The 24,913-nt window shown below is 60.4% G+C and overlaps 1 protein-coding gene and 1 long non-coding RNA gene across 2 annotated transcripts; one reads left to right on the top strand and one right to left on the bottom strand.

The window, feature by feature from the left end:
• The first annotated feature begins 1,676 nt into the window (after nt 1–1,676).
• KIAA1755 (KIAA1755 ortholog) lies at nt 1,677–15,843 on the top strand. The gene is made up of 14 exons (XM_054845482.1): nt 1,677–1,809; nt 5,379–5,576; nt 6,052–7,351; nt 7,452–7,610; nt 8,308–8,431; nt 8,844–8,937; nt 10,080–10,166; nt 10,788–10,904; nt 11,322–11,420; nt 11,678–11,826; nt 12,797–12,935; nt 13,204–13,326; nt 14,071–14,262; nt 14,342–15,843. The coding sequence occupies exons 1-14, from the start codon at nt 1,807–1,809 to the stop codon at nt 15,332–15,334; spliced, it is 3,777 nt and encodes a 1,258-aa protein (XP_054701457.1). The 5' UTR covers nt 1,677–1,806; the 3' UTR covers nt 15,335–15,843.
• LOC129214199 (uncharacterized) lies at nt 1,802–15,410 on the bottom strand. Its single transcript, XR_008579625.1, has 4 exons — nt 15,287–15,410; nt 11,316–14,595; nt 9,611–9,805; nt 1,802–2,263 (listed from the first exon to the last, which is right to left on the bottom strand). It is a non-coding gene; the product is annotated as an uncharacterized LOC129214199 (long non-coding RNA).
• Nucleotides 15,844–24,913: the final 9,070 nt, after the last annotated feature.

Here is a 24,913-nt window from a genome sequence, read left to right as displayed (position 1 = left end):
GCCCATACTCCCCTCACACTCAGTGAAACGATAACAAGGCTGAAGCAGAGTATGTGAACTAATGCAGTTAAAGGAGCAATTGGCCACTGGTGGGGAAGGGAGGAGCTGGCCCAGCAGGCTGCAATTTGCATTAGGGTTCCTGGGCAGACAGCTTGGACTGGGTTTGAGCACAGGGCCAGCCCTACACAGAGCTGCGGCAGCGCCTGTGGGTCTGGAGCTGTGTGATGGGCTGCAGCCAGGTGCTCCAGCCCTGCTCCCCACAGCCAAGCATCTGCCCACCAGGCACTACCACCGGTGCCTGAGCCCTTGCAGCACTCATGATATGTACTGGTGACAAAAGGGCTCTCACTAGCTCCCAAGAAAATGGGAAGCAAACGCAAAGCCCTCCCTGGTGCCGTCCTCCCTCCAAAACAAGCCAGCAACCCAGCTGTACCTCCTCCCATCTCGGCTTGTTTTCACAGTGTGTCCTTTGGCTGCTTGCTAACCCCTGGACAAATGTTCGTTATCGAGACTGCCTCGGCGCCTTGCAGCCCACGCTGTGGTCATCCCACCCAGCCCCGGTCCTGTCCCCTGTCCCGACCCCGGCCCAGTCTTTGAGCCCATGCCCACAAACATGACAGTGAACACGACTTCAGCCTGACCAGGGAGCAGAGGGTCCAAGAGTGCCAGACATCACGCCTGAGGATTGAAGAGCTCTGCTGAGCAGCGGTGGTTTGTATTAGAATAGACCAAATCTGTGGCTTTGGCTCTTACGCTGATTGTTTTTGTACAACTTCTGGTTGCTAAATTGCACGATTCTGCCTTTAAGTAGGTACTTGCCATCGCTGAAACATCCAAAGAGCCGTAAAGAGATGCTTTTCTTCTGCTATGCTTTTAGGCCAATTCAGAAATGAGAACTCTGAGCTGTGCTAAGTGCCCTGTTTTGAATACACACCAGTCCTGATGGTTCGTATCAACACTGGCCTCTGTTTATTTAAATGCTTACATGTATGCACACACACGCACACGCAGATGCACACGAAGGTTTGCATTTTCCCGGTGCTGTGAAGGATCCCCCGAGCCGGGAGCGGGGGCTGCCCGGCACCGTGCCGTGGGGGCCGGAGCTCTACTCGCCGGGGGCAGCCGCCCTCCTGTTGCTCGCCCGCACCCCCCGCGGGACTTTTTTCTCCGTGGGTCTTGCACACACACACACACACACACACTCCCCCACACCCCACATCTCCCCCGGGGGGTCGGAGCCGGCGCCGCGTCCGCCCCTGCCCGCCCGCCCGCTGCCGCCTCGGGGGCACCCGCGGGGGAGACGGGGGGAGCTCCCCGGGAGGAGCCGCCGCCTCGGGAACACACAGCGGGCGCTTGGCTTGGCTTGGCCCGGCCCGGCCCGGCCCCCGCGGCGGGCACAAGCAGCGGCCGGTCCCGGCCCGGCGGCGCCGGCAGCCACAGAACGGAGCCGGGAGCTCCCCGAGCCGCCCCCCCCACCAGCCCCCTCCCCCGGCCCGCCCCGCCGCGCTCGCTCTTTCTTCGCCTTTTCTTTCTTTTTCCTTCTTTTTTTTTTTTTTTTTTTTTCCTTTTCTCCCCAGAAGAGGCGCGGCGGGCGGAGGGAGCCGGGCCGGGGCCGATGGGGCCGGGGCTGCCCGCCCGCAGCTCGGGGAGGCGCCGGCGGCCGGGGAAGAGCCGCCCGTGGACCGGCGAGCCGAGACGGGCGGGAGAGCCGGGGCGGAAGGGCAGCGCTCGGCCCCCCAGGAAGGAAGAGGGAAGGGGCAGTTGGTGCCGCGGGACCCCCGGTCCCTCTGCCACTTCCCAGTAAACATGGTAATTCCTTCTGCTTTCCTATCCTTTCCGCTGACCTTCCCCGCTCACTGCTGGCCCCCGCTCGCACCTGCAGCCCCCCGACTCTCCCAAGCATGGGGTGGGTGTCGGGAGCGATGGCGGGCGTTGGGTGCGAAGGCGGAGGTGGCCGTCGGCCGCTCGGGCAGGCGCGTGCGGGAGTGCAGCCTGAGATGCTTAAACTTCCCTGCAAAAGTTTGGCAGGGGCTTGGGGTGCAGCAGGTGGGTGCTACTGTGTGAACCGTGCCTGGCATGCAGGTACAGGACGCTCGGCGGATCATCCTTGGGCTGGCCATCTCGTTTGTCACTTCAGCTGGCTGGCGCCGTTGCCCCGGGTTCCCGGGCAATGCTGTGCTGAGCGCTGGCCTCCCACTCCGCCGGGCTGGGGCTGTTTGTTGGCGTTTGCATCGTGCCCTGCCAAAGTTGCTGACAGTGAGAGCTGCAGGAGAGGGACAGAAATTGTTATTCAGGGCTGGTCCCGGCACTCAAACCTCGCTCCTTCCTGAGCAGGAGGGAGAAAGGAGATGGAGCTGAGTCACCCTGTAGCTTTGGGTACGAGTTAAACAACTTTACAGCACCAAAACACCAAAGCCCAGCTCATCTTGTTGGTGTAAACCACTTTAAAAAATATGGGTATTTGGGGAGAAATATCAATCTCTATTTAACAGCACTTTGGCTTATTAAAATGGAAATAGCTTTGCAAATGTAAATCTCCTTATGTTCCTTAATGCCTTTTGTTTCGGTTCTGCGCTCCCTCGCAGCTGGTGGAGGGACGTGGGGTAATTGTTTGCTTTTGGATTTCTAACAGCTCCCCGGCCGGCCTGGCCTCAGCTTCTCCCACAAATGTGGAGCCCCTGCACTGTGGTTACCCCAAAATCCTCCCCCAGTGATGAAGTGCCTTGTGACACTCAATGACAACATTTTTAGTCATTCCAGGCCAAAATATTCCCCAGCACAACCCAGGCTGCGTCTGGTGCCTCCATCAGTCAGTAGTTCTCTCCCGACGCTGGCTCACAGAGTCCTCGCTGCTGGATGAAGTCCTGGGCGTTTTTATTCCATTGACAGAGAAAGCGGCTTTGTTTATTCAGTCGATCCATCCTCTGGCGCGTCTTTTGCTGTGGCGTTTTGGTGGTGGTTTGGAAGATTTTCCTTTTTCCCCCTGCAGCAGGGCTGTTCCCTCCCTCAGACACCCCAAGTTTACCCAAACTCCGGGCGTTCCTCCCCAGCCGCCAAGGTGCAAGACCGGGAGCTGGGCTGCGTGTGCTGCAGCCGGGGGAGTCTGCTCCAGGATTTGGGGGGACGGTGTCGCGAGCGAAGGTGGGTGTGGGATGGGGCTGCTGGAAGAGTGCGCCTTGGCCCCGTTGGACTGCGGTCTGCACCCCCTGGCGCTGCAGAGCCCTCCATGGCAGCACAGCCGAGCTGGGGATCGGCCAAGTTTGTTGCCCCACATCCACAGCCTGCCTGGAGCTGAGCCCCGGTGGCCCCGGTCTCAGGGGACCTGGCTTCTCTTTCTGTTTTCATTTGCTTTTTCATCAGTGCCACATGAGCTCAGCTGGGACGAGTTTAGTTTGGTTTCAGGAGAGCTGTTTTTGGGACGTGCCAGGGCTGTGCAAGGGTGACTCTGGGCAGCGGGCTCTGGTGAAGGCAAGGGCAGGCAGGGCAGGCAGGGCAGGCAGCGCTGGCCCATCTGTCGTGGCAGCATTAGGAGCTGGATGGATCCCCCTTTGCTGTTGCAGACGGTGGCTCCTCACCTCCGTGCTGGGACAGGGAAGCAGCCAAGCTCGGTGGTGCTGGGCAGGGAGGTGGCAGGCACCCGGCCGGGGTCAGCGCCTGGGAGTGGGTGGCTGCACCGGGGCCCTGTTGGGAGCAAGGCAAAGTGGGGAGCTGGGCTTTACCCTGTGGCAGGGCTTTTCCAGAGCAAGGTCTCCTGTCCCTCCTAGGGAGAGCCAATGCCCTGGTGTGCAAAGTAAGACCAAGCATGTGAAGATGAGTGGTCCAACGGCAGAAAGCCTGGCAGGGGAACGCGCTTGCGGATCAGGGCACTGAGAAGGGACTTTCCTCCTGCTCTGCCCAGGCCCCGTGGCTTCTCCTGCCAGGCTCAAGGGCAGGAGATCTTTGTGTGGAGACACTGAGAAAAAGTCAAGAATAATTAACCAAGATGTGACTACAAAGTACTTTAGCTAAACCGCATTAAAGCTAATTGAGCTGAATTAACCAAGGCCACTTTGTCTCTGCATGGGCTCCCAGGCCAAGGATTAGCTGCCGGAAACTAATGCCCACCTTCAGCTAATCCCACCTTCAGCTAATCCCACCTGACTTCCCAGGTGCCCATGCAGGAGCAGGGGGATGACAGCGAGCCATGGCTGCTGTCCTGGACAGCAGGGAGGATGCTCGCCCCTGCAGCGCTGGGGTTCCTCCACCATTAAACCTGGAGCCCGGCCCTGGGTGACAAGCTCAGCTTTGCTGTGGCAGAGCTAGGGGCTCCTCGGTATCCTTCAGCTGGGCAGAGGTAGCACACACCACGCTCTGCAGGAGGAGGAGGAGGAGAGATGTCTCGCTGTGGAGTGGCAGATCCCCGGCAGGCCAGGCTGGGCCTGACCCTGCGCTGTGCAGTAACCTGCATCTCTCCCACAGCAGCACCATTCCCAGCAGAAAAGGTGCCTTTTACCCACCCGTCCCCCCCGCAGGCACCGTTCCCAGCCCGATTTGTTCTTTATCTGAAGCTCTCCTGCAGGAGTACCCCCCCAACTAGTTGGAGAAGTCTCTGTCTTTCCCACTCGCGATGGGCTCCTTTTGGCAGCCATGTCTATAGTCACCCCCGCGCTGCCTGTAACACAGCTGGGGTTTAACGGGAGACGTCTGATGGTTTCCCTCTGTGTATCTGCTGCGCCAGCCCGGTCTGTGCAGCCGACCTCTCCTGCAAAGCTGGGAGAGCAAACTCAGAACCGTCGGTTTACTCATGGCACGGAAACCGGCGTCCTCGCGCGGGTCTGGAAGCGGTGCAGGGGAGGGGGTTGCAACCCGGCAGAGAGCTTCCCAGAAAGTGCTCGGAGGACTAATTTTGAGTTTGGCGAATTCAGCGATGAGTCTGAACCAAAACACTCCATCCATCTTCAGATGTTTGTTCTTCCTCCCATCCGCTGCATTCCTACAGCGAGCTGCTGAGCCCGGCACATCCCCACGCTCCATGTCTGGCTCGGCTTAACCCCTTGGCTGCTGCAGCTCCTCCGCCTCCGCACGGCCAGAGCTGCACTCGGGGCTCATCTCAAACTCCTTAAACCACAGCCCAACGCTGGGAATGGGACCTGGTCATGCCCATGCCTCCTGGCTGTGTGGTGCTTGGCGGGCTCTGCACCTGGTTCCTCCCCAGTTTCCAGCCCAGGAAGGTTTGGAGCCCCCCGAGCTCAGCCGTATTCCCAGTGTGGGCGTACCAGGGACCTGGCAGAGGCGCGATGCAGCGGTGCAGTGCGGGCTGGTGGGCACAGGCTCTGCGGGGAGTGACGGCGTCCTGTTGCGGGGCCGCTCTCCCCACCGGCGACACTTTCCTCCCGCAGGACGCCGGGTCACTGGACGCAGCAGTGCAGAGTGCCCTCCAGGCCCTCTACCCTCCCTTCGAAGCCACGGCCCCCACGGTCCTGGGCCAGGTGTTCCGGCTGCTGGAGACCAGCTACCGGGGAGATGGGCTCTGCTGCCTGCTCCAGTTCCTCATCCCAGCCAAGCGCCTCTTCGAGCACGTGCGGCAAGCAGCCTGCGTAAGCCCCCGTGCCCTCCGCGCCGCAGTGCCATCGGGGTTTGCCCTAATGCGTGACGCCTGCACGGCCGTGCCCTGCGCCGGGCTGCAGGCTCCCTCTGTGCACGTCCCTGTCCCTGTCCCCTCCCCGCAGAGGGGACCATGGTGAGCCCAGCTCCCCAGGATGGCTCTGGCACAGAGCCTGGCACACGTGGTCTCCGAGATAAGGGCAGGGGGACTCCTGGGTCACCTTGTCTCACTCCTAGAGAGACTCCAGTGGGGGTTTCCTCTCTGTTAGTATGTGGGGAGCGCTCAGCACCCCAGGAATGGCCATGGACTTGGAGTGGGCTCAAAGGACATCCCATTGAGTCAGCAGGCTCTTCAGTTCCCATTGTGGGAAGCACAGAGCCAGGGAGCAAGAGCATGCAGGGCTGGCTGGGAGGGTATGGAGCTGGCAGGGGCTCTTGCTCACATGCTATGTTCTTCCTCCCTCCCAGGCTCCCTACTTTAACTGCATCTTTCTCCATGAAGGCTGGCCCTTGTGTCTTCACGAGAAAGTGGTTGTCCACCTCGCACCACTCAACCCCCTCCTGCTGCGCCCTGGGGACTTCTACCTGCAAGCGGAGCCCTGCGAGGAGCACTCGGCACGCATCACCGTCAAGCACCTCTCCCAAGACCTGCGTACGGTGGAGGAGACGCCCGTCCCCAAGGCTGCCTATGCACTGCTCTTCACCAACGAGTGGCTGGAGGAGATCAACAGTGACCGGGCCGGGACCCCCCTGCACACCTGCCTGGTGGCCACTGAGAACGGCATCACCCCGCTGCCGTGGAGGAAGATTGCCACACCAGAGTTCATTGACAAGCCCAAGGCTGGAGCCGATGGTCTGCCTGTGCAGACCCAGCACAGCCTTGCTCCTGAAACTGCAGCTGAGCCAGCAGCACCCAGCGCACCCATGCCCCATGGCAAGGCGGACATCCCGGCACCCTATGGCAACATTGCGGGCACCATCCCAGGCTGCAAGGTCACCTCTCAGAAGTTGAGCCAGGGAAGATACCCAGGACTGATCAAGGTGGACCAGGCTGGGCTGCGGAAGAAGCCGGCCACGCTCGCCATGCCCAGCCTCTGCGAGATCATCAGCCAGAACCTAGAGGGGGAGTACGTGGACCTCCTGGAACTCTCCCAGGATCAGCTGGACCTCCTGGCCAGGTCTCTGCCACCCGCCTGCCCGGCGGGGCTGATGGGGGCCGGGACCAAGGCAACGCTCCCCTTGGTGAAAGAGGGGCCGGGGGCAGATACCTGGCCCTGTGGGGATGCAGAGGAGGGTCCCTGCACCCCGTGCCTGGGGAGAAAGCTGAGCCGGGAGCCGGGGCCGCACGGCCCACGGTGCCGCCACCGCGACTCCTACCTGGCTGCACTGCAGAACCCGGTGAGCTTCGGCCCCGGGCTGATGGCAGCCATCCTGGAGGAGCCGGATGGCCCCGGCCCCGAGCCACCCCCTGCCACCATCCATGAGACCCCCGCACAGCACGGAAGGGGGACCGGCAGCCCCAAGCTCCTCACCCGCCGTCCCCGCCGAATGAGTCCTGGGGTGCAGGCGGAGGTGTTGGTGCGGCAGGGCAGCCCCCAGCTCCCCCCGGCCCCCACAGGCTCCAGCCACAAGTTCTCCTTCCTAAAGGGGCCGCGGCTCGGGATGGCCCCCGGGGATGAAAGAGCCGCCAGCCAGCATGAAGGCGCCTGGAAGAAGATGTCTGCCATCTACTCGCCCAGGATGGGCAGAGCCAAGCCAGCTGGGAAAGGTAAGGCCTGAGCGGGGCCGCGGCACCTGCCCGGGGGCTTTGGCATTTCTCTGCCTCGTTGCACGTCACCAGCTCCTCTCTCCTCTGTCCCCATGGGCAGGTATGGATGCAGCAGCCGCTGCCCCCACAGAGGAACAGTCCCCGCAAAGCCCCAGCAACCAGAACGGCCCCTCCATGCCCGGCACCCCTGGCCGGGAGCCGCTGGCCTGGCAGGATCTGCACGCCGGGCTGCTGCACTCGGGCATCGTGTGCCTGCCAGGTACCGCCGGCACCGTGAGACCCTCGGGGGGATGTTGGGAGAGGCTTCCAGAGGGAAAATGCTATGCTGCTGCAGAGGGTTTTCTGGAGGAAGGTTTCAGGGCTTTGCTGGAGGCCAGAAAGCCCCCAAGCGGAAAATCTCCTTTCAGCTGGGCAAAAAAATTAAAAACATAAAAAACAAGCAGTCTGCTCTGAGCAGCTGCCCCGGCTCCCAGCTGCACCAAGCCCTCCCACACCATTCCTCACCAATGAAGCTGTTCAGCTTTTAGCTGCCAAACACTAAACATTTGGCTTCTTCCTTTCCCCAAGAGCTGAAAAACAGTGACAAAACCATCTTTTTTCAGGAAAAACGTCCCCAGCAGCTCTGCCCTGGAATTTCCAGGGCCAGCCTTCATGCTGAGAGCCCTCATGGGCTGGCACTGCCCCTCCGGAGGGGCAGGGGGAGGCTGCACGGGGTGGCACCAGGGTGGCACCGGGGTGGCCGCTGTGCTGCCACAGCTGGACAATATTAACCTGGGCTGAGCCCCTCAAGCCAGGCTGGGGCAGAGCTCGCTCCCGTGCCCCTTGGCAGCATCCCTACCTGGCAAACAGCAGCAGAGGCTGGTGGGAGCCCCGGCTCCTCCGGGGGGGTTGCTCAGCACTGGGGTTTGGAGCTGGCGGGTGGCTGCTGGAGGAGTCACTTGCCCTTTTCCCCGCAGGGAGCTTGGACAGGCTGGGCAGGGCCCTCCTCCAGGTGACCACCAGCAGCAGCGCCTGGGGGGCTGAGTGGTGCTCGGCCGCCGAGTTGGCGAGGCTCATCCTCTACCTCTGCTCCCTCCCCAGGTAAGGGCCAGGAGGATCTGCCGGGACCCTCCGGCTGCTTCCTATCTTGGGGGTCCCAGGCAGCCCCCAGGCCAAGGCAGGATGGATGCCCAGCATCCCACATATGCTGCTTTGGGCACATCCTGCACGGTGTCCACTGTCCCCCCTGCAGCCAGCCCTGAGGACCCTGTGCCGTGCCCGTGCTGAAGGCACGCATTATCGAAGGTCTGGCACTTCCCTGGCTGGGGCGTCCCATGGGGACGAGGCCATTGCCTGCAGCTGCCGGTTCCTGCCTGCCCTCACCCTGCTGCCTGAGAGCACAGAGCCATGGGAAGGGGGCTTCAAGTGGGTCCTGCTGGAGGATAGGGACCCCCACTTCACGTGCCACTTCTAACCAGTACGGTCTGCCTCCTGCTTTATTTCCCCTTGCCAGGCGAGAAGCAAAGGACAGTGGGCTGACTGTCGTGGTGGATGCCAGGAAGCAGCCACCCGCTCCCGTCCTGTTCTCGGCCCTCCGCTCTGTCCAGGTACGCCGGGCTCTGCGTGCCTGTGCCACGGACATGCTGGGGGGGTCCCTGCCTGGGAGTGAGTGTTGCCGCTCTTTGGGGATCCTTCAGAGCCTCCCCTGTGCCCGCTGTGCGGTGCGATCCCCTGGCTGGCAGCAGCTTCTCTGGCAGCCACCGGCACTGCTGTGCCTGGGGTTACAGTTTTTATCTCACAGATTTTACCCGTAAGCGTCGTGGTGCGGATTTACCGAGGCAGCTCTGGGCTGCCCGCGGCTGCATCGCAACACACTGATCTAGAAAACCCATGTCTCTCTTGCTGCTTCCTCCCCAGCAGCCAGTCCTGGCTCCTGACTCCCTGAAGGTCTTGCAGTGCTTAAAAAACTGCCACTTTGTTCCCCAAGTTGCTGATAAATCTCTAATTTCTGAACACGTCTGCAGTGGCCCAGACCGTCCTCCAACAGGGCACAGAGACCCTGTTTCCCCAGTCCCCCAAACTGAGCTCACACCCGGCACTTGCATCTCTCCAGCTCCTCGAAGGCCAGCCGTGAGGCACCGGCAGTTTGGGACCGAAGGTCCCTTCCCAGCCCCGCAGGAGCTGTCCTTGCCCCCAGGCAGGGGCTCTCCACCGGCCCCGCTATCGCCCGGCATCGTGGCGTGCCCCCAGCCCCTTCAGCATCCCGCTAGCTGAGCTCACCTGAAAATTGGCTCTGCAGCGACGGGCGATTCATCCTGGCCGGGTTTTCGTGCCGGTGTCGAGGCAGTGCTGCAGGAGTGCCCTGCGCTGTCCCGGGGGCTGTGGGGTCCTCCCCACCACAGTGCCCCGTGCCTCTGCCTGCTCAGGGCTTGGTTGCAGCCTGTTCGATAAATCCTGTGCTGACCCCAATGCTTCCTGCACGGAGAAGCATCGCTGGTGCGAGCGAAGGAGTTTGCTCACAAGGCTCTGTCTGCAGGTCCATTCTGCCAGGGAGCTGGTGGATGGGGATGGGGTTATGGCCTGAGTGACCCGTTCTCATTTCCCATGCCAGCGAGCTTGGGAGCCTTTTCCCTTGTAATGAGCTTACCAGCCTCAGCTGACTGGGGCAACCGAGCCCCAGCATCACCGTGGGTAACCTGGGGGCTGCGCCATGGGGTTTGCTGTGGTGACTCTTCCCTGCCTCCTGCAGAGCATCTCGCCAGGCTGCATCCACACTGTGCTGCTGCTGGCCGAGAAGGAGCTGGTTGCCCACCGCGAGAGGCTGCCTGGGGTGCAGGTGAGCCTGTCCTGTCCCTGTCCCCTCCTCGTGTCCCCACGTTCTCCCGTGGGAAGAGCAGAGCCAGGGTAAAGGGAGCCTCCTGCCTCAGGGACCCTCCACCCCCTTGCTTGGAGACCCCAGTTCCCCTGCTCAGGGACCCCGGGCAGAGCAGCGCTCACTGGGGCAGGTCCCCCCACGCCGGGTGCAGGGTGAGGCCCTCAGGTTCGCTGGGCTGTGCAGGCGGGTGAAAGCTGCCCCAGGGCAGCCACGCACTTTCCCAGTTACCTCCAGTGGCCGGACACAGACACTGGGATAATAAATCTAAACTTGAAAGGGTTTATTGTTCTTTTAGTGCTGCTCAGTTTAATTAATGTAATGTGAAATATTAATGAGCTTGATCACCTAGCTTGGCTGTCGTGGCAAATTATTGCAGTCCTGGCGATCTCCCATGCATTCAAACACCGCAGAGCCGCCGGGAGATGCTCCGAGCGGAGCCGCCCCACGGCACGCTCAGCCCCGCCAGGCTGGGTGCTTAGGGCAGGAGGGGGTTATGCCCCCTGCTCTGGGCTGTCCCTGGGGATGTTTCTGGGGAGGGACCTGGCACAGTCCCATGGTGCTCACAAACCCCATGTCCCGCAGGTGGAGACCCTGGCGTCGCTGAAGGCTCTGGGCCGCTACATCGACAGCTCCCAGCTGACACAGGAGCTGGACGGCACCTTCCCCTACTGCCACGGCGAGTGGGTTCAATTCTTCCAGGTGTCTGTTATCACGCCATTTAGCCACTGCCTCACCTCCCCGTGGTGTCCCTCCATCCCCACTGCAGCTTCGATGTCTCACAGACATCCCTGGAAAAGCACCAGGAAAGCCCAGGAGAGGGGAAGGAAGAGGAGAGCTCTGAGCGCAGCTGGGCAACCCCCTCCTGCCTGCTCCTGCCTGTAGCTGCCCATCCACCTCCACGCTCCCTTCTTCCTCGGCTTTAACCCAGTGCCCCACGGTATTCCCTGCTCTGGCCTGGCACTGCTGCTGCTGCTGCTGCTGCTGCTCCTCCTCCTCCTCCTCTTCCTCCTCCTCCTCCTCCTCCTCCTCCTCCTCCTCACGGGCAGGCCGCCCTCCCGCCCCACTGCCTGCCCAGCCACCCCGGCCCCACTGACCCGCTGTGTGTCCCACCTGCAGAAACTCCATCCCTTCACAGCCAGCCTGAGGCGGGCGTCAGAGCTGCTGCAGAGCTGCATCCAGGAGCTGCGGAGCACCGATGCACTGGCAGGGACGCAGGTAACGGGGGCTGTGGCACCACGGGTTGTAGGGCTTTCCAAAGAGCCCATCTGCAGTCCACTACTCAGTGACATTTCATCCAGGTTCCCCAAAACTCGGTGCAACCGCTCCCAGACCTGCTGCTCCTGGCCGTGGGGCTGTCCCCTGTCCCCTTTGCTCGTCCCTCAGGGTACAGCCCCAGGTGCCGGTCCCGTGCTGGCCTGGGAGCCGCCAGGTGAGGCCCCAGGTAAGATGCGTGTCTGACCCTCCCTCCGCAGGATGTGGCCACATGCATCGAGAGGCACCAGGAGCTGATGCAGAGGGTGTTGAGCGACCCGCAGCTGGTGCGCGTGCAGCGCGAGGGGGGGGCCATGCTGGCCAGGCTGCGCAGGGAGGCCGCCCGGCTCGGCGCCTCGGTCAACGTCAGGTAGGAGGGGGTGGCTTCACTGGGCAAGGGCTGCCAATGCCAGGGACCTCTGGTCTCCTACGCTGGCCAACAGAGCCACCTCCCAGGGACAGCCTGGTCCCCACGAGCACAAGCTTCTTTCCAGCACGCCCTGGAGCTGGCACCATGCTCCCTCCTGCCCTGCAAACTCCCTCAGAGCCTGGAGCTCACATCTCAGACAGTCCTTTGCAGGATTTCTTGGCTGGGGAAGGTGCACGAGTCCCTTGAGGGTCTTCTGCCCCGGGACCAGGATCTGGGGCTGCTCAGCAAGGCCTGCAGCGAGCCCTCCAGGCTGGTCTCAGGCAAAGCCACTAGATGGGGCCAAGCCCCGGCAGTGCCGCACATGTCCAGTGATGCTGCGCTCCTCTGGCGATGCCGCACTCATCCAGCGATGCCGCACTTGTCCAGTGGTCCATGCATGCAGGCAGCACTAATCCCACTGCTCCCTTCTGCTCCCTTCCCTTGGCTGGGCCAGGCACACCGGCAGCCAACGCTTTCCCGTCCCGTGTTCCCTGACGTCCAGCTTGCTCCGTGGGAGCTCTCAGGGCACGTGCAGGGCTGGGGTGCTCTGCTGCAGCACGCCTGGCGTGCAGGGCCTGGAGCCCGCTGCCCGTTGCCCGGTGCGCCCCAGGGAGTGCCCTCGTGTGAGTGCCGGCGCGTCCCAGGTGGGCTCTGAGGATACACGAGGCGGGTGGGGAGGAGATCTCATGGTCGGCTCCTGACCCAGGCATCTGCCAGGCTCTCGCCAGCCGCACGTGCCGAGTTGCTACCCGTCCGCTCGCTTGGCTACCAGTTGCCCATGTGGCTGCACACCAGCGCCTGCTTACGGGGAGCTGCCCCATCCAGAGGCTCCTGCTGCGGGAGAGCTGCCTTGGCTGGCGTCTTCAGGCGGAGCCAGCAGCTCACCCGGCAGCTCCTGGGGCTGACGGCCCGTCTCCTCCCCAACCACCAGGACCAGCATGGAGTCGGCCGAGGGGCTGTACAGCCAGCTGGAGGAGGAGCTTCACGACCTGGTGTCCCAGTCCAACAGCTGCCTGGAGCACCTGGAGTTCCTCCGAAAGGTCCGGGAGCTCGAGGCCGAGTTCAGCAAGGTGAGTTGGGTGTCCCTGGGGTGCAGCAAGTTGTCCTCTGCGGTGTCCCCACAGCTGAGCATTTGAGGGACATTTCCTTGGATTTGATGATGAAGGAAGCACAGAGAATAACAGGATTGCCTGAGCTTTGATTTTAATTACGAGGCGACTGTGCATTAACCACGCCTGGGATGGGATGCCTGGGTCGGGGAAGGAAAGGGAGGTGCCGCGGAAGCGCTGCTGCCGGTGACTGGTCCCGCCTGACCCTCTGCCCTGTTGTCTCTTGCAGCTGGGGTGCTGGCTGGACGGGGAGGCAGCGGCACGGCTGCAGGAGATGGGTGCTGAGGAGTGGAGCCCCGACACCTTCCAGGGCTCCGCCGAGCGGTTTAATGAGTTCCTCGTCCAGGCAACAGTATGTTTGGAGGGGGCTTTTCTGTAACGTTCATCCCTAGGGTATCGCTGCCAGCAGTGCTGTTAGGTGGCTTCAGCCCCTGCCTGGCGCTTGGCAGAAACTGAAAATGCCGAATTAGAAATGTTCAAATGTCATCACAAAGCTCGATACAATCAGCCCAGATCCCCCAGGTTTGGAACGAGGCTTCTGGGCAAAACTGGGTGTCCCCAGGCTGGCTGGGTCAAGCTCCAGTTTTCAAGCCCAGCTTTGCTGGGGTCTTTGGGCAGCCTTGCTCCCGTGAGGGGGTGGTTGTGCTGCTCCTTGGTGTGCTTTGGGCTGGGGTGCCGTTCCTAACCCCTCCTGCGCTCTGTCCTTCGCAGCCCCCTTCCTCCCACAGGACCGGGCTGCAGAGCCTGGACATCCATCAGACATCAATGTGGTGACAAGGCTTCGTTCCTCCCATGCCCCTAGATATGGAGGCCCTTTAATTACGTGCATCACAGGGAGGATGAAGCAAGGTGACTGCACTCAGGACAGGACAATGTGTTTTGTGCATTTTGAGCCAAACCAGGACAGGGCAGAGATTTGGAGAATTCCCATTCTCTTCGTTTCTTCACACTTGCCCAGAAACACTTCCCATATAGCTTTGATAGCGATGCTGAGTGCTGACCTGCAGAGAGCCTCACCCTGCACACGTGTCCCAGCACAGCATGTCAGCGCTGTTCCCCGAGCACGGAGCTTGTGTCCTTCCTGCCATCCCTGCAGGCTCAGTACCGGCACGGCCTGGCCCTGTGTCAGGAGGCGGCTGAGGTCCGAGACGCGGCTTTCCCCGAGGCAGATCCCTTCCAGGTGGCTGCAGCCCTTTTCCGGACGAAGCTGATGAGCTTCTACAGGCAGGTGGAGCGGCGGCAGGCTGAGCGGGAGCTGCTGCGGGAGCTCGGCCAGTTCTCCAGCAAGGTGGGTGCACAGGCTCTCCTCCTGCAGAACCCAGTGCCGGCTGGGCAGCCATGAAAACAACTGCTCTTGCCTTTTCTAGATCATGGGGCTGAAGCTGGACTGCAGGCAGTGCTCAGCCCAGGTGAAGCGTGGGGAGGGCCAGGCGCTGCAGTGTCTGCAGAGCTCCTTCCAGAAGCTGTCAGTGGAGTTCGCCCTGGAGAAGCTTCAGGAGATGAAGGCTCAGGTGTGCAGGATGCAGAGCAGCCGAAAGCTGGCAGCGTGGACCGAGGCACAGCACAGGTACCAGGAGACCCGGCAGATCCTGGAGGAGATGCTGGCAGAGCTGCAGGAGACCTGGGGAGCACAAGTCAACGGGCAGGGAGACGCCTTTGGCTCCCCCAGTTCAGGGTCTGCAGCCCCTTGCAAGGAAGCCCCAGTCTGCGAAGCAGCCGCCAGCCCTGACCCAGCCGTGTTGGGGGGCCGGGGGGCGACGGAGCCAGCAGAGCCCGGTGCTCAGGGACCAGGACAGCCCCAGGCCGGCAGCGTTCCCAGCCCCGCACTGGGTGCCGAGCCGAGCAAGGCCGCCCGCCCACCGCCAGGCTCCCCGCAGCCCTGCTGCCATCAGGAGCTGGAGGGCGACCATGCCTTTCACCACCACGTCTCTGCTGACACCTCCTTCCCAAAACCCGAGAGCCAAACCTGCCTGGGAACTGCAGGACACCTCACCCAGGAGCACAGCCAGCCCCCTCGGAGGCATCCCTTCACCCTGCCTCCCCGGGCGCGTTTTCCAGGTGCTGACCCGTCGTGTCCCACCGCTGTGCCCCATGGGACTGCGTCAGCCCCCAGCACGCACAGTCTGCCTGCAGATAAGTGGGCAGAAGCCACTCAGTACTTCCAGGTTTCCAGCCACAGCAGTTTCTCCTCTGAAGACTCAGACTCGCAGAACTCCACCGAAGAAGCCCCAGCAGCAAGCCTGGCTTTGCCCTGGGACCTCCAGAGTCCCAGACCACCTTTCCCCTCCGAAAAACCCCCGCAGATTGTTTACCTGGAGAACCACCACACCGAGAGTCCAGCTAAAGCAAATGCCAAGTAAAACCAGTCCCTTCCAGCTGGGGCTGTTTCTGTCCAGTTGTAGAAGCCTCAATCACCAACTGGATGGGACATCCCATGCTTGGAGGTGGAACACTGGGACCCATTGCCCAACCCTTGGTCCTAGAGTCCTTCAGTTCCCGTACTTAGCACTCACCCCGCTGTGGAACAGCAGTAACCCCATCACGGGCCTCACGAGGTTCATTAATAATCTACTAGGTGTTTTGCAATCCTCGCCTAAAGTGCATCTATCCCTACAAGCACTGGGTTTGCCTCAGGACAGCAGGGAGGGTCCCCTGCAGTCAGCAGCCATGCTCAGAACATCCCACAGGAGCGCAGACCTTTGCTGAGGTGTTTCTGCTCGCCAGCCCCGCTGTGCTCCCCCCTCTGCCGGGCGATTTTACCGTCCCCTGCGCTGCTGCTGCTGCAGCCCTGGCCAAGCAACAGCGACAGGCATTTTTAGTGTGCGCTTGTTAACGTGAGACTAATGTTATTAATGTTAATAAACCTGCAGAGAAGAGCCCGCTGTGGTCCTCGTGGAGCAGAATGAAAAGCCATGGCCTGTCGCAAGCCAGGCGCTGGTCTGCTCGCCCGGGCTCCCCGATGCTGCCTCAGCCCCGTGCCAACGGGCAGCCGGTGCCACCGCGAGAGCCTCCCGTGCCCCCTGCGCGGGCTGTGGCCGCAGCCTGGCTCTCCTGCCCACCGTCAGCATCTTGCTGCCGGTAGGATGGTCCTGCTCAAACCGCTGCTGGCTCATCCCCGTTGTGCCCTGCCCCGTTTGCCCCCGCTGCCAGGCTGTAGCCATTTGCAGAATGAATCTCTCTTCTTTTTGGGGGGGTTAAAAGAAATGACCCTGTTTCCAGTTCTCACTCCTGTCCTATCCCCTCCCCAGTACATGGGTGAGGGTGGTGTCATCCTGCCCAGCCTCCCCAGTTGTTGGGAACGTGCTGTCCCAAAACCTCAGGGATCTGGCTGAGCTGGGCGCAACCTTGCCGTTTGCTGTCCGAAACAGCCTGGGGTCCCCGGGGATCCCATCCCCATGGGTGCGTCCGCCGAGCCACACAGCCTGGGAGCAGGCAAAGCCAGGCGGGGGACGGGCTGTCCGGGCCAGGGCGCTGCACCACCCGCCACCCCGGGCAGCCGCATCATGAGCTAATCAAGAGACATCATACAAAAAGCAATATCTCACATAGAGGCTGTTCCAGAAAAACAGTCTCCTCCTCCCAGCCACGGTGTGGTCATCCCTCACGGCCCCGCACGATGCTGTGCTTCAGCAAAGGCCACTTGCCCATCCCAGTGTTTGTGAGCATCACTCATACCCCTCTCAGCCTTGTTTTTGCCAAATTCCCAAGCCAAACCCCGCTGAACACCACTCTGCAGGCTGCAGTCCCGGCCACCCCCCACGGCGCCGCATTCCTCCTGCCCAGGTCATTAATGGCAGTGTTAACGAAGACCGACCGATCCCAGCCTGCTCCCCAGGCACTGCTCTGGGACCTCCTGCCCATCTCTTCTGCTCCCAGTCCTACCCTTTGTCCGCTCTTTCAGTTCTTTTAAATTCCATCTTCTCCAGCTCAAACACTAATTTCCCTAGTAGCACTTCTATCAGCACTTCACTGAAATCCCGCTAGCAGAGGTCTATCCCATTCCTTTTGGCTTAAATATAATTATCAGAGACACCGGGGGAGGTTTGCATGATCCATCCTGGGTGAACCCAGCCACCTTTGCATCATTCTCCAACTAACACCATGTCCTGAACGTCACCGAGGTCGCCCCAGCCAGGCCACTTTTCCTACGTCTTCATGCAACGATATTTACCTGCACCGAGTTTAAAGGGCTTCAGAAATCCCCTTGCTGCAGAGATGATGTAGCGCACAAATCTGGAGAAGGAGCAGACGGATGTGCCTCCCCCTGCCCCGATGTCCCCACAAGCCACCCAGAGCTCCCCGTCCCCGCACCAGGCAGCCGAGCGTGCCTGCTCCCCAGCCCCATGCACGCAGCTGGTGAAAGCCGTGCCTGTCTGGACAGTGCCCAGCTCATCACAAGAGCCAAAAATCTCTTCTACCTCCGCAAGCATTTAAAGCCTGGCTTGACGGTTCCCTCACTCAATTTTCTGCTCTACCAGCAGCTGATTTGTTGTATCATCCCGTTACACACTCGCCTCTGCAGTGCACTGAAGCAGCAGCACACCTTCCAAATTCCTCTTTGGATGCTGATTTTTGCCTGTCATTTCACAGAAACTTCAGAAGTCCTCGTTATCAATGTGCGGCCACTTGCGGCTGAGCTCAGCCTCCTGCGACCAGCACAGCACACCCATCCCACCCCGGGCTTGTGCCGGTGCCTTGATGGGCTGGACATGCTGTCCACGTTACTCATCTCCCTTGGGAATGGCAGACCGCGTGCTGGTGAGGAGCACTGCGCACACCATTGCTGCCACAGGCATGCTGCCTCCCGGGCAGGGACGTCTCTGCAGGGACACGTGCTACTGCCAGGCAGCTCCAAACCTGGCAAGGGCTGGCAGGGATGGTTGGGACCAGCCGGGGTCTGCTGGGGCCAAGCTGCCCAAAACCCAGGCAGCTGCCTGCGTCGGTGGGTGCGGAGGGTCCCCTCCCTGCCGCTCCTGCTTTCTTACCGTGTCCTGGAAAGTAATTAATATACAGGTATTAAAAAAGAACCTCTGTGTAAATTGAACAAGAGCAAAGAAGAGGGATGAGAATATTATTAGTGAAATAATATTGCATGGAAGCATTTGGATGATGCCATCGTTGCATATAAACCCCTCACTGCTACGCTGTCACGCAGTGTCACTGGATAAACATCTCCCATCCACAGCTGACGCTGCTTTTTATCACTCTACAACACTCCTGGAGTCACAGCACTGCCAGGCTGTGAAGAGACAAAAATGCTAATCAATACTTTTGTCATTTTGGGGATTGATTATTCTAATTAATTCTGGGAGCCGTTCAGCCCAGCTGTGGACAGATAGCTGCTGGAACACGGGGTGGCAGCTGGATCGGGATCTCCTTTATCCCATCATATAATTCAAGAGATGAAATCTCTCTAGCAGCCATGAGTAAAACTTCGTATTGATTCCAAAGTGCTTTGCTTGTTTATAGGAATAACACCTCCAGTGCCCCAGAAGATGTTTTATGCTTTGCTGTTCTCCTGCGCCATTTCCAGTGGTGATACGAGGTCAGAGGCTGAAATGATCCAAATCCGTGAAGAGTAGAAGTGGCGGGGACCGAGCCTTGGGCTTCACAGCCCCATGTCAGGAAGTTGCCGCTTTTCTTAACTGGGGCAAGCAACATCTATTTTAGCTTCCACGTTGAAATGAAAGAGGTGCTCACCATTTTTCATTTATTTCACTTGTGTTTAAATAGCCAGTTTCCTGGGAGCCCTTTGAAAAGGCACTCAAATCCATGCTGCTGTTCTTTATCATCACCACACATGGAGCAAAGCCAGTTTCTGCACCTCGGCATCCCCTAACCTCGCCTGGAGGGGTTCTGGCATCAGGACGCAGGCTGTGCAGCGGAGCACCCCCTCACCCCCATCCCCGCGGGCTGCTGCGTTCTGCGGGTTCAGACCTCACTCTCAGCACGACAGCCGGGTCTCGGCTCCAGGACAGGCTGGGAGGGGACAGGCTGCCCCAAAGGCTGCGAGGAGCCGGAGGTAAAGCCAGGAAGACCTGGATGTGGGGTTTAAAAAATAAACTCAGGCAAAGAAAATGCTTGGAGGCTGGGAGAGAGAGAGTCATCAAGACAGAGACCAAGAGGCACCAGTCCCACAGCAGGATGGATGCCCGGGGCCATACCCAGCCCCTCTTTTGCCGCACGTCGAGACGGAGGTCTGACAATGTCGAGCCGGGGTAGACCCAGCGAGTTGGGGGCATTTTCTAATTCGCCATTTTTGAGCAGCAGCAGCAGCGCGGCAGCAGTAATAGGGATGTCTGCGGCATGGTTTTGAGATTCCTCATATTAACATCCTAATTCCACAATAAATTGCTGGGGAGAATCAGGAAAGAAATAATCACCGACATGAATAATTAATGCTTCCTATCTGCGACGCTGTTCCTTGCCCACTCAGCCAGGCACACCAGCGGGTCCCTGGGGGACAGGGGTATCCCCGGGCTGGCAGGGACCTCTGGGCTGGGCCAGCGTTTGCCTTCACTCCAGCCCACGAGGCGGTGGGATGCCTGAACCTGCCGGCATGCCCGAGGTGGGAAGGTGCTGCCATCAGTCTGCTCTCCTCTGCCCTGGTGGAAAGAGCTGCCTTCTCCCTCCTCCACTGCCTTCCCTGGCTAGGAAAAAGTTGGGGCTTTTAAAATTTTAGGTTTTAGGTTAGGGGGAATAGCACTTCCCACAGAGAACCAGAATCATATTCCAAACCAGTTGGAATTCATATTCTTCTGAATAAAGCAAACGATGCCTTTCCTGTTGTTTTTCCAAAAGGAAAAAAAAAAAGAATATTTTGCAAATCCTGAGGTTTACTGATAACAGAAGGGAGAATTTTTGGCCCCTCACTGGAGGGTGAATTGTTTCCTTGGAGGAGCCTTGTGCTCTCGGCTGCCCTCAGCCCCCACATCTGGGTGAGCACAGCTGGATACCCCCTACCAAAAAGTGTTTTTGCAACATTCTGCAAAAATTTTCTTATCTCTGCTGATCCTTCAGCACGTGATTTATGACTCCCAAGTCCGACCAATTAAGCTGTAACCTTTCCAGAAAGGCAAGTGCAGGAGTTAATCAATGTCTCTTTCCCACTCATGAAATGGCAAAATCATTTGTCACAGACTGGCGGGGGGGGTGTCCGGCAAGGCCAAGCTGGCCCGGGTCCGGCAGCGCCGGGACACAAGACACCGTGGCCAGCCCGGCCCGTGGACGGGAGCTCCCACAAGGGCCAGAGAAATATTTTTTTCTAGGGGAAAAAAGGTAATAAATGTTAGATGCAGAAGAAAACAAAACCAGCGTAGAGGCAGAGATTGGCCACGGGTCAGGCAAGGACGCCAGCCCAGGGCAGCTCTTGGGGAGCCATCCTGCCGCAGCTCCTCGCTCCCTGCTCCAACGGAGCAGCCAGTACCCGGGTGGGCGCTGAGCAGGGAGCTCTGGCTGAGGTCAGCAACTGCACTCTTCCTCTTCCTCCTCCTCGCTGCCAGGTTCTTGTCAAGCCCTGCCCTGCAGGCTGCTGGAGCAGGAGGGACACTGAGTTATCAACCACAGCGAGATGGAGGGAAGAGGAAGGAAGAAACAGGCAGAGTGGCGGCTGTGCCTTGGTCCCGGGCAAGGAGGAAAGCGTGGACGATGGGTGGCAAGGCAAAGGGACAACCGCAAGCGGGACAACACGAACCCCCCAGACAGGACCCACAGCAGTTCTGGTGCTAGCGGAGCTGCCGCAGGCCCCTTCCCATTACAGCAGCCCCCGGCATTAGAAGCACAGGACGGGAACTTGGCCCATGCCGCGGCGGAAACGCAATCATGCCTGGATTTGTCCTCCTGCGGCCAGCTGAGACAGCGGGTCTGGTTTCAGCAGGGAAATACTGAGAGAGCCCGTAATGCAAGAGGAAGCTGAACCGCAACACAAAGCCGTGCAGCACCATCCTCGGCTTCGCAAGGGTTTTGGAAGCGGCAGCAAGCAGAGGTGTCCCAGGGCAGCTCCAGAGCAAACTTGGGTCTCACCCGTCATCAAGCTGAGGTGGCTGGTGCTGCAAGGTGGCCATAAAAAATGAAAAAATAAAGAAAGAAGCAATACCAAGGGAAAACAGGAAGGGTGAAAGGTAACGCCAAAGGGTTGCACTCTGAGGGCCGAATGTAACTCCAGTCTCATCTGAGCTGGCCAGGGCAATCCCAGCTGTGCCCCATCCCGAGGATCTGCTGGAAAACACGAGTGTGGCAGTGCTCGCCCAGGAGCCCAGCAGAAGCCCACCCCGGGGAACCCCCGACGGGACAGACAGGCGCAGGTGACTCGCTGCTTGGGGGAAGCACATCACTTGCGTGTCCGTCCCAGGAAATCATGCAGCTTCAGGCATTTAAGTCTGGACGCAACAAGCACGCTACACACCAGAGCCATGGCCAAGGTGTGCAAGCACCTCTTGTTTTCCTCCCACAAACTCCATCAGAACCTGTCTGCCACGAGCGCAGGGGAGGATTACTGGGGAGAGGTGCCCTGGAGGAGCAGGCGCCCTGGGGGCAGGAGGGCTGGGGGGTTTCCAGCAAACTGCTGGGAAATGACACTGGGAGACTGGAATTCAACTCGCACCAGGTTCAACCAGGTCAGTTTGCAAAACACCACGTCCTCACTCACAGCTCCCCCAGCAGTGGATACGTGTCCATCCCATGCAGCACCACAGCCCACCCTCCTGTGCTGCAGGACTCTGCCAGCAGCTGGGACCGTCCCCGTGGCCGTGCGAGGGCCACCAGCTCAGAAAGGCTTGGCATGGCTGGAGAATCCATCTCCCCTGCACACGTTGCTGCTGCTCGCCCGTGGGTCCTGTCGCCCCAAGGCAGCGGGAAGGGGCTGCCCCATCCCCGGGGAGCCCTGCCAGGGAAGCCCCCTCCCGAGCAGTGGCACAGCGGGTGGCTGGAAAACCCTGCTCCAGCCCTCCTGCCCCCCCCCGCCCCGAGCTCAGAGACCGAATAAATCAAGAAACACGTGAGAGGTTTGTGTTTCTCCTTTCTTTTAAATAAAAACACAGACTTGGCCTAAGAACAAAGATGGTGACATAACAAATTCCTCCTCAACCCCTCCTTTAGAAACAGGTCAGAGTGCCTTGTGTCAGGGCTTTCCAGAGAAGCTGGTTACCAGCGCGCTGGCTTGCCCCTCCGCAGGCAACGCCGGTTCGGCGTGCTGCTGGTTCGGCGCTCTGCGCCTCTCGGTAGCAGCCTCTGGCTCACTGTGGGCCCAGAGCTGTAAGCCAGAGCCCAGGACCACGTCTGACGCTGCCAGCACATCCCTCCTCCTGCCTTGTGAGCAGAGGATGTTTCAACCCCGCAGGACTACGTCCGCTGGACGCCCCATGGGTGTAAAACCAGAGCATGCCGGGCTCCCTGGACCTGGCTGTGGGGCCAGCTGGAAAACTGATCTGCTTTTCCTTGGAAAAACCACTTGTTCTCCCAAAGGAAAGGCTGCCTATCCCCTGCGCTGTGCTGGGAGGCCTTGCTCAGCACTGAGCCCATCTTGCTCAACCGCTGGCCCAGCGCCACAGCTGCCCGTGGTGACCAAAAGCCCCAAAAATGGAGTGATGCCTGCACAGAGCCAACTGCTGCCCCTGCCCCAAACGGTGGCATCTGCCTGTGCCGCAGTTACCGACCCCAGCTTCCCCCATCTGCCAGCCTGTCCTCCCTCGCCCCGGGCTGTGGTGCCCTTAGGGATCCTGGCTGCCATCGCTGCCCAGCCCTCAGCTTGTCCCTACCAGATACAGAGCAGCTATAGGTTTCCTCCCCCCCGGCTTTTGAAGTATATTTCCACGCTCGCGGGTCAGAGCTCCTCTTCAGCTCCAGCGAGTGAGGGATCACTGAGGCGTCCTACGTGCCAGGATCCCTATGGTCAGCCACGAACGCTCCCCACCGGCTCCGTCATCACGAACATAAAACACTTTCTCACCCTTTAACCTTTTCGTGAAGCCGCATCCCAGCCCTGTCGCCCCCTTTCCGGACCCGTCACCCCAGCACGGAGCCTGGGACAGGGACCAGACGATGCCGGGCTCCTCGCCAAGGGGCTCCAGCTGCCGGGATCGCTGTGCAAGGCGAGGAGCAGACAGGTGACCCCGGCTTCGGAGAGCTGCGGGAGGCAGCAGCTCACAGCTCTACCAAGGGCCACGCTTTGGGGGACGCCCCGGGGCAACGCAAGCAAACGGGCAGATCTGTTAAAGTCAGTTGACAACTTAACAGGGCGACTCAGAGGAAGACAGTGTCCCTTTTCACAGCTTGTTTATCTGCCTGCACAAGAGACTGAGTCAGGATGTGCGGGCGCAGCCGGGGGCTGCCAGCCTCCCCAGCACACACCCAGGAAAGCAAACAGAGCCTCTGCCTGTGCGGGACCGGGGGAGGCAAGAAACCAGCACACTTTGAAGCAGCTCCAAGACTAGGGTGGGTGCGAGGGAAGTTGCAGTCCTCCGCTGAACACCTTGAGCAAATGAGGAGTTATTTTGAGCATCCAGCAGTGCAAACACCCTCTTAATGCAACCTTGTCTTACTAAGGAGAGTAAAAATAATGCCATCAGTGTGGTTGGGCTTCCATGCACAGCATTTTCCAGTGCCTGGGCAGACAGATGCCTCTGTGATACGTGGTGGTGAGCAAAGTGGGTGCTAAAGCCGGAAAAAGGGAGGTTTCCTCTCACTGAGATGCTGGGACCAAGCACGGGGCTCCCCGAACAACCCCGGGGGACAGCCGGACACTCAGCTCCTGCCACCTCTGACAGAGGTGCCAGAGCGGGGACAGACGGCTCTCAGTTGTTCCTGTCTTGTGCTTGGCCAGAAAACCAGACAGAAATTAGTCCCTACAGCCTGACCAGCGGCGGGCGCCCCGGCTTGCCTGGCCCTGTGCACCCCAAACACCCCAACACCCCTCACAGCAACGAACTGCTCCTGCCTCGTTCGAGCGAGAAGACTCTGTTTCCGATTGCTCTGCGGCAGACAATGCCATTACGGACTGTTTGTCACACGTTACCCAGAGCAGATGAAACACATCCCAAGCGTGGGACCTCAGGCTGCTGAGTGCGTCCAAAGTTCACGTAGGGTAAGGGAAGAAGAGCAGGCTTGTACAGGCAGAGCCAGACCCTGCACGCTGCACTGTGAGCCCAAACACACTGGCACATGTCACCGCCGATGGCAACGGCTCCTGTGCCCCAGAAGCAGCCCTGGGAGTGGACCCAGCTCGGGGCAAGCAAAACCATCTGCCAGTGGGGCTGCGGGCTCCCACTGCTGCCAGCCCTCCCTCAGCCCCAGCCCCGCAGCAGCTTGGCAGGGGAAAGGGATTCCTGTGCCCCTGATGCCCAGAGAGCCGGGCAGCCCCCTGGACCCTCACCCCTGGTGAGCCCTCCCTGCACCTGTAGGAACAGCTCGACCAAGCTCTGCCCACGCTGCCGGCACCAAGGGGCCTGGGAGGAGGAAGAGGGCAATGTTTTCAGAGGCTCCTCGCAGGCAGTACCTGCACGGTACGTCCCGCAATGAGGTGGGCACTGCTCCGGGTTAGCGGCTGCGGGGGTGAGAAGAGCAGTGCCGACACCAGCGGTGCACCTGGCGAAGGTTCCCCCCACTGCCACCCGCACGCCTGCAGCCTGTGCACGCACGTGATGGAGCAGTGCATGGGTGTCCTTCATTAAAACCAGCTGTCCCAAGCTTTCCCTCAGCAAGGACTTGTTGCACTGGCTTTAACCTCTATCTCCACCTCCCTCACAGAAGGTGATGAAAGAGAGGGCTCCCTCCAGCCTCGGCAAAGGGGATGCTGCCCTTCCAGGGCCCCTCTGCCCACTGCCACACAGGGTAGCACAGGGCAGCGCTGCCACAAAACCAGCCGTGTGCCCCCCACAGCGAGACCAGGGCCAGGAATCCCTGGCTCATGGGGCTTCTCCTGAATATCTGCTCTTGGCATGCTC

Source organism: Grus americana, chromosome 17 (genome assembly GCF_028858705.1).
Source record: "Grus americana isolate bGruAme1 chromosome 17, bGruAme1.mat, whole genome shotgun sequence".
Classification (NCBI taxonomy): Eukaryota; Metazoa; Chordata; class Aves; order Gruiformes; family Gruidae; genus Grus; species Grus americana.
The sequence above is the reverse complement of the archived record's forward strand: the minus strand, read 5'-3'. Positions and strand labels throughout refer to the sequence as shown.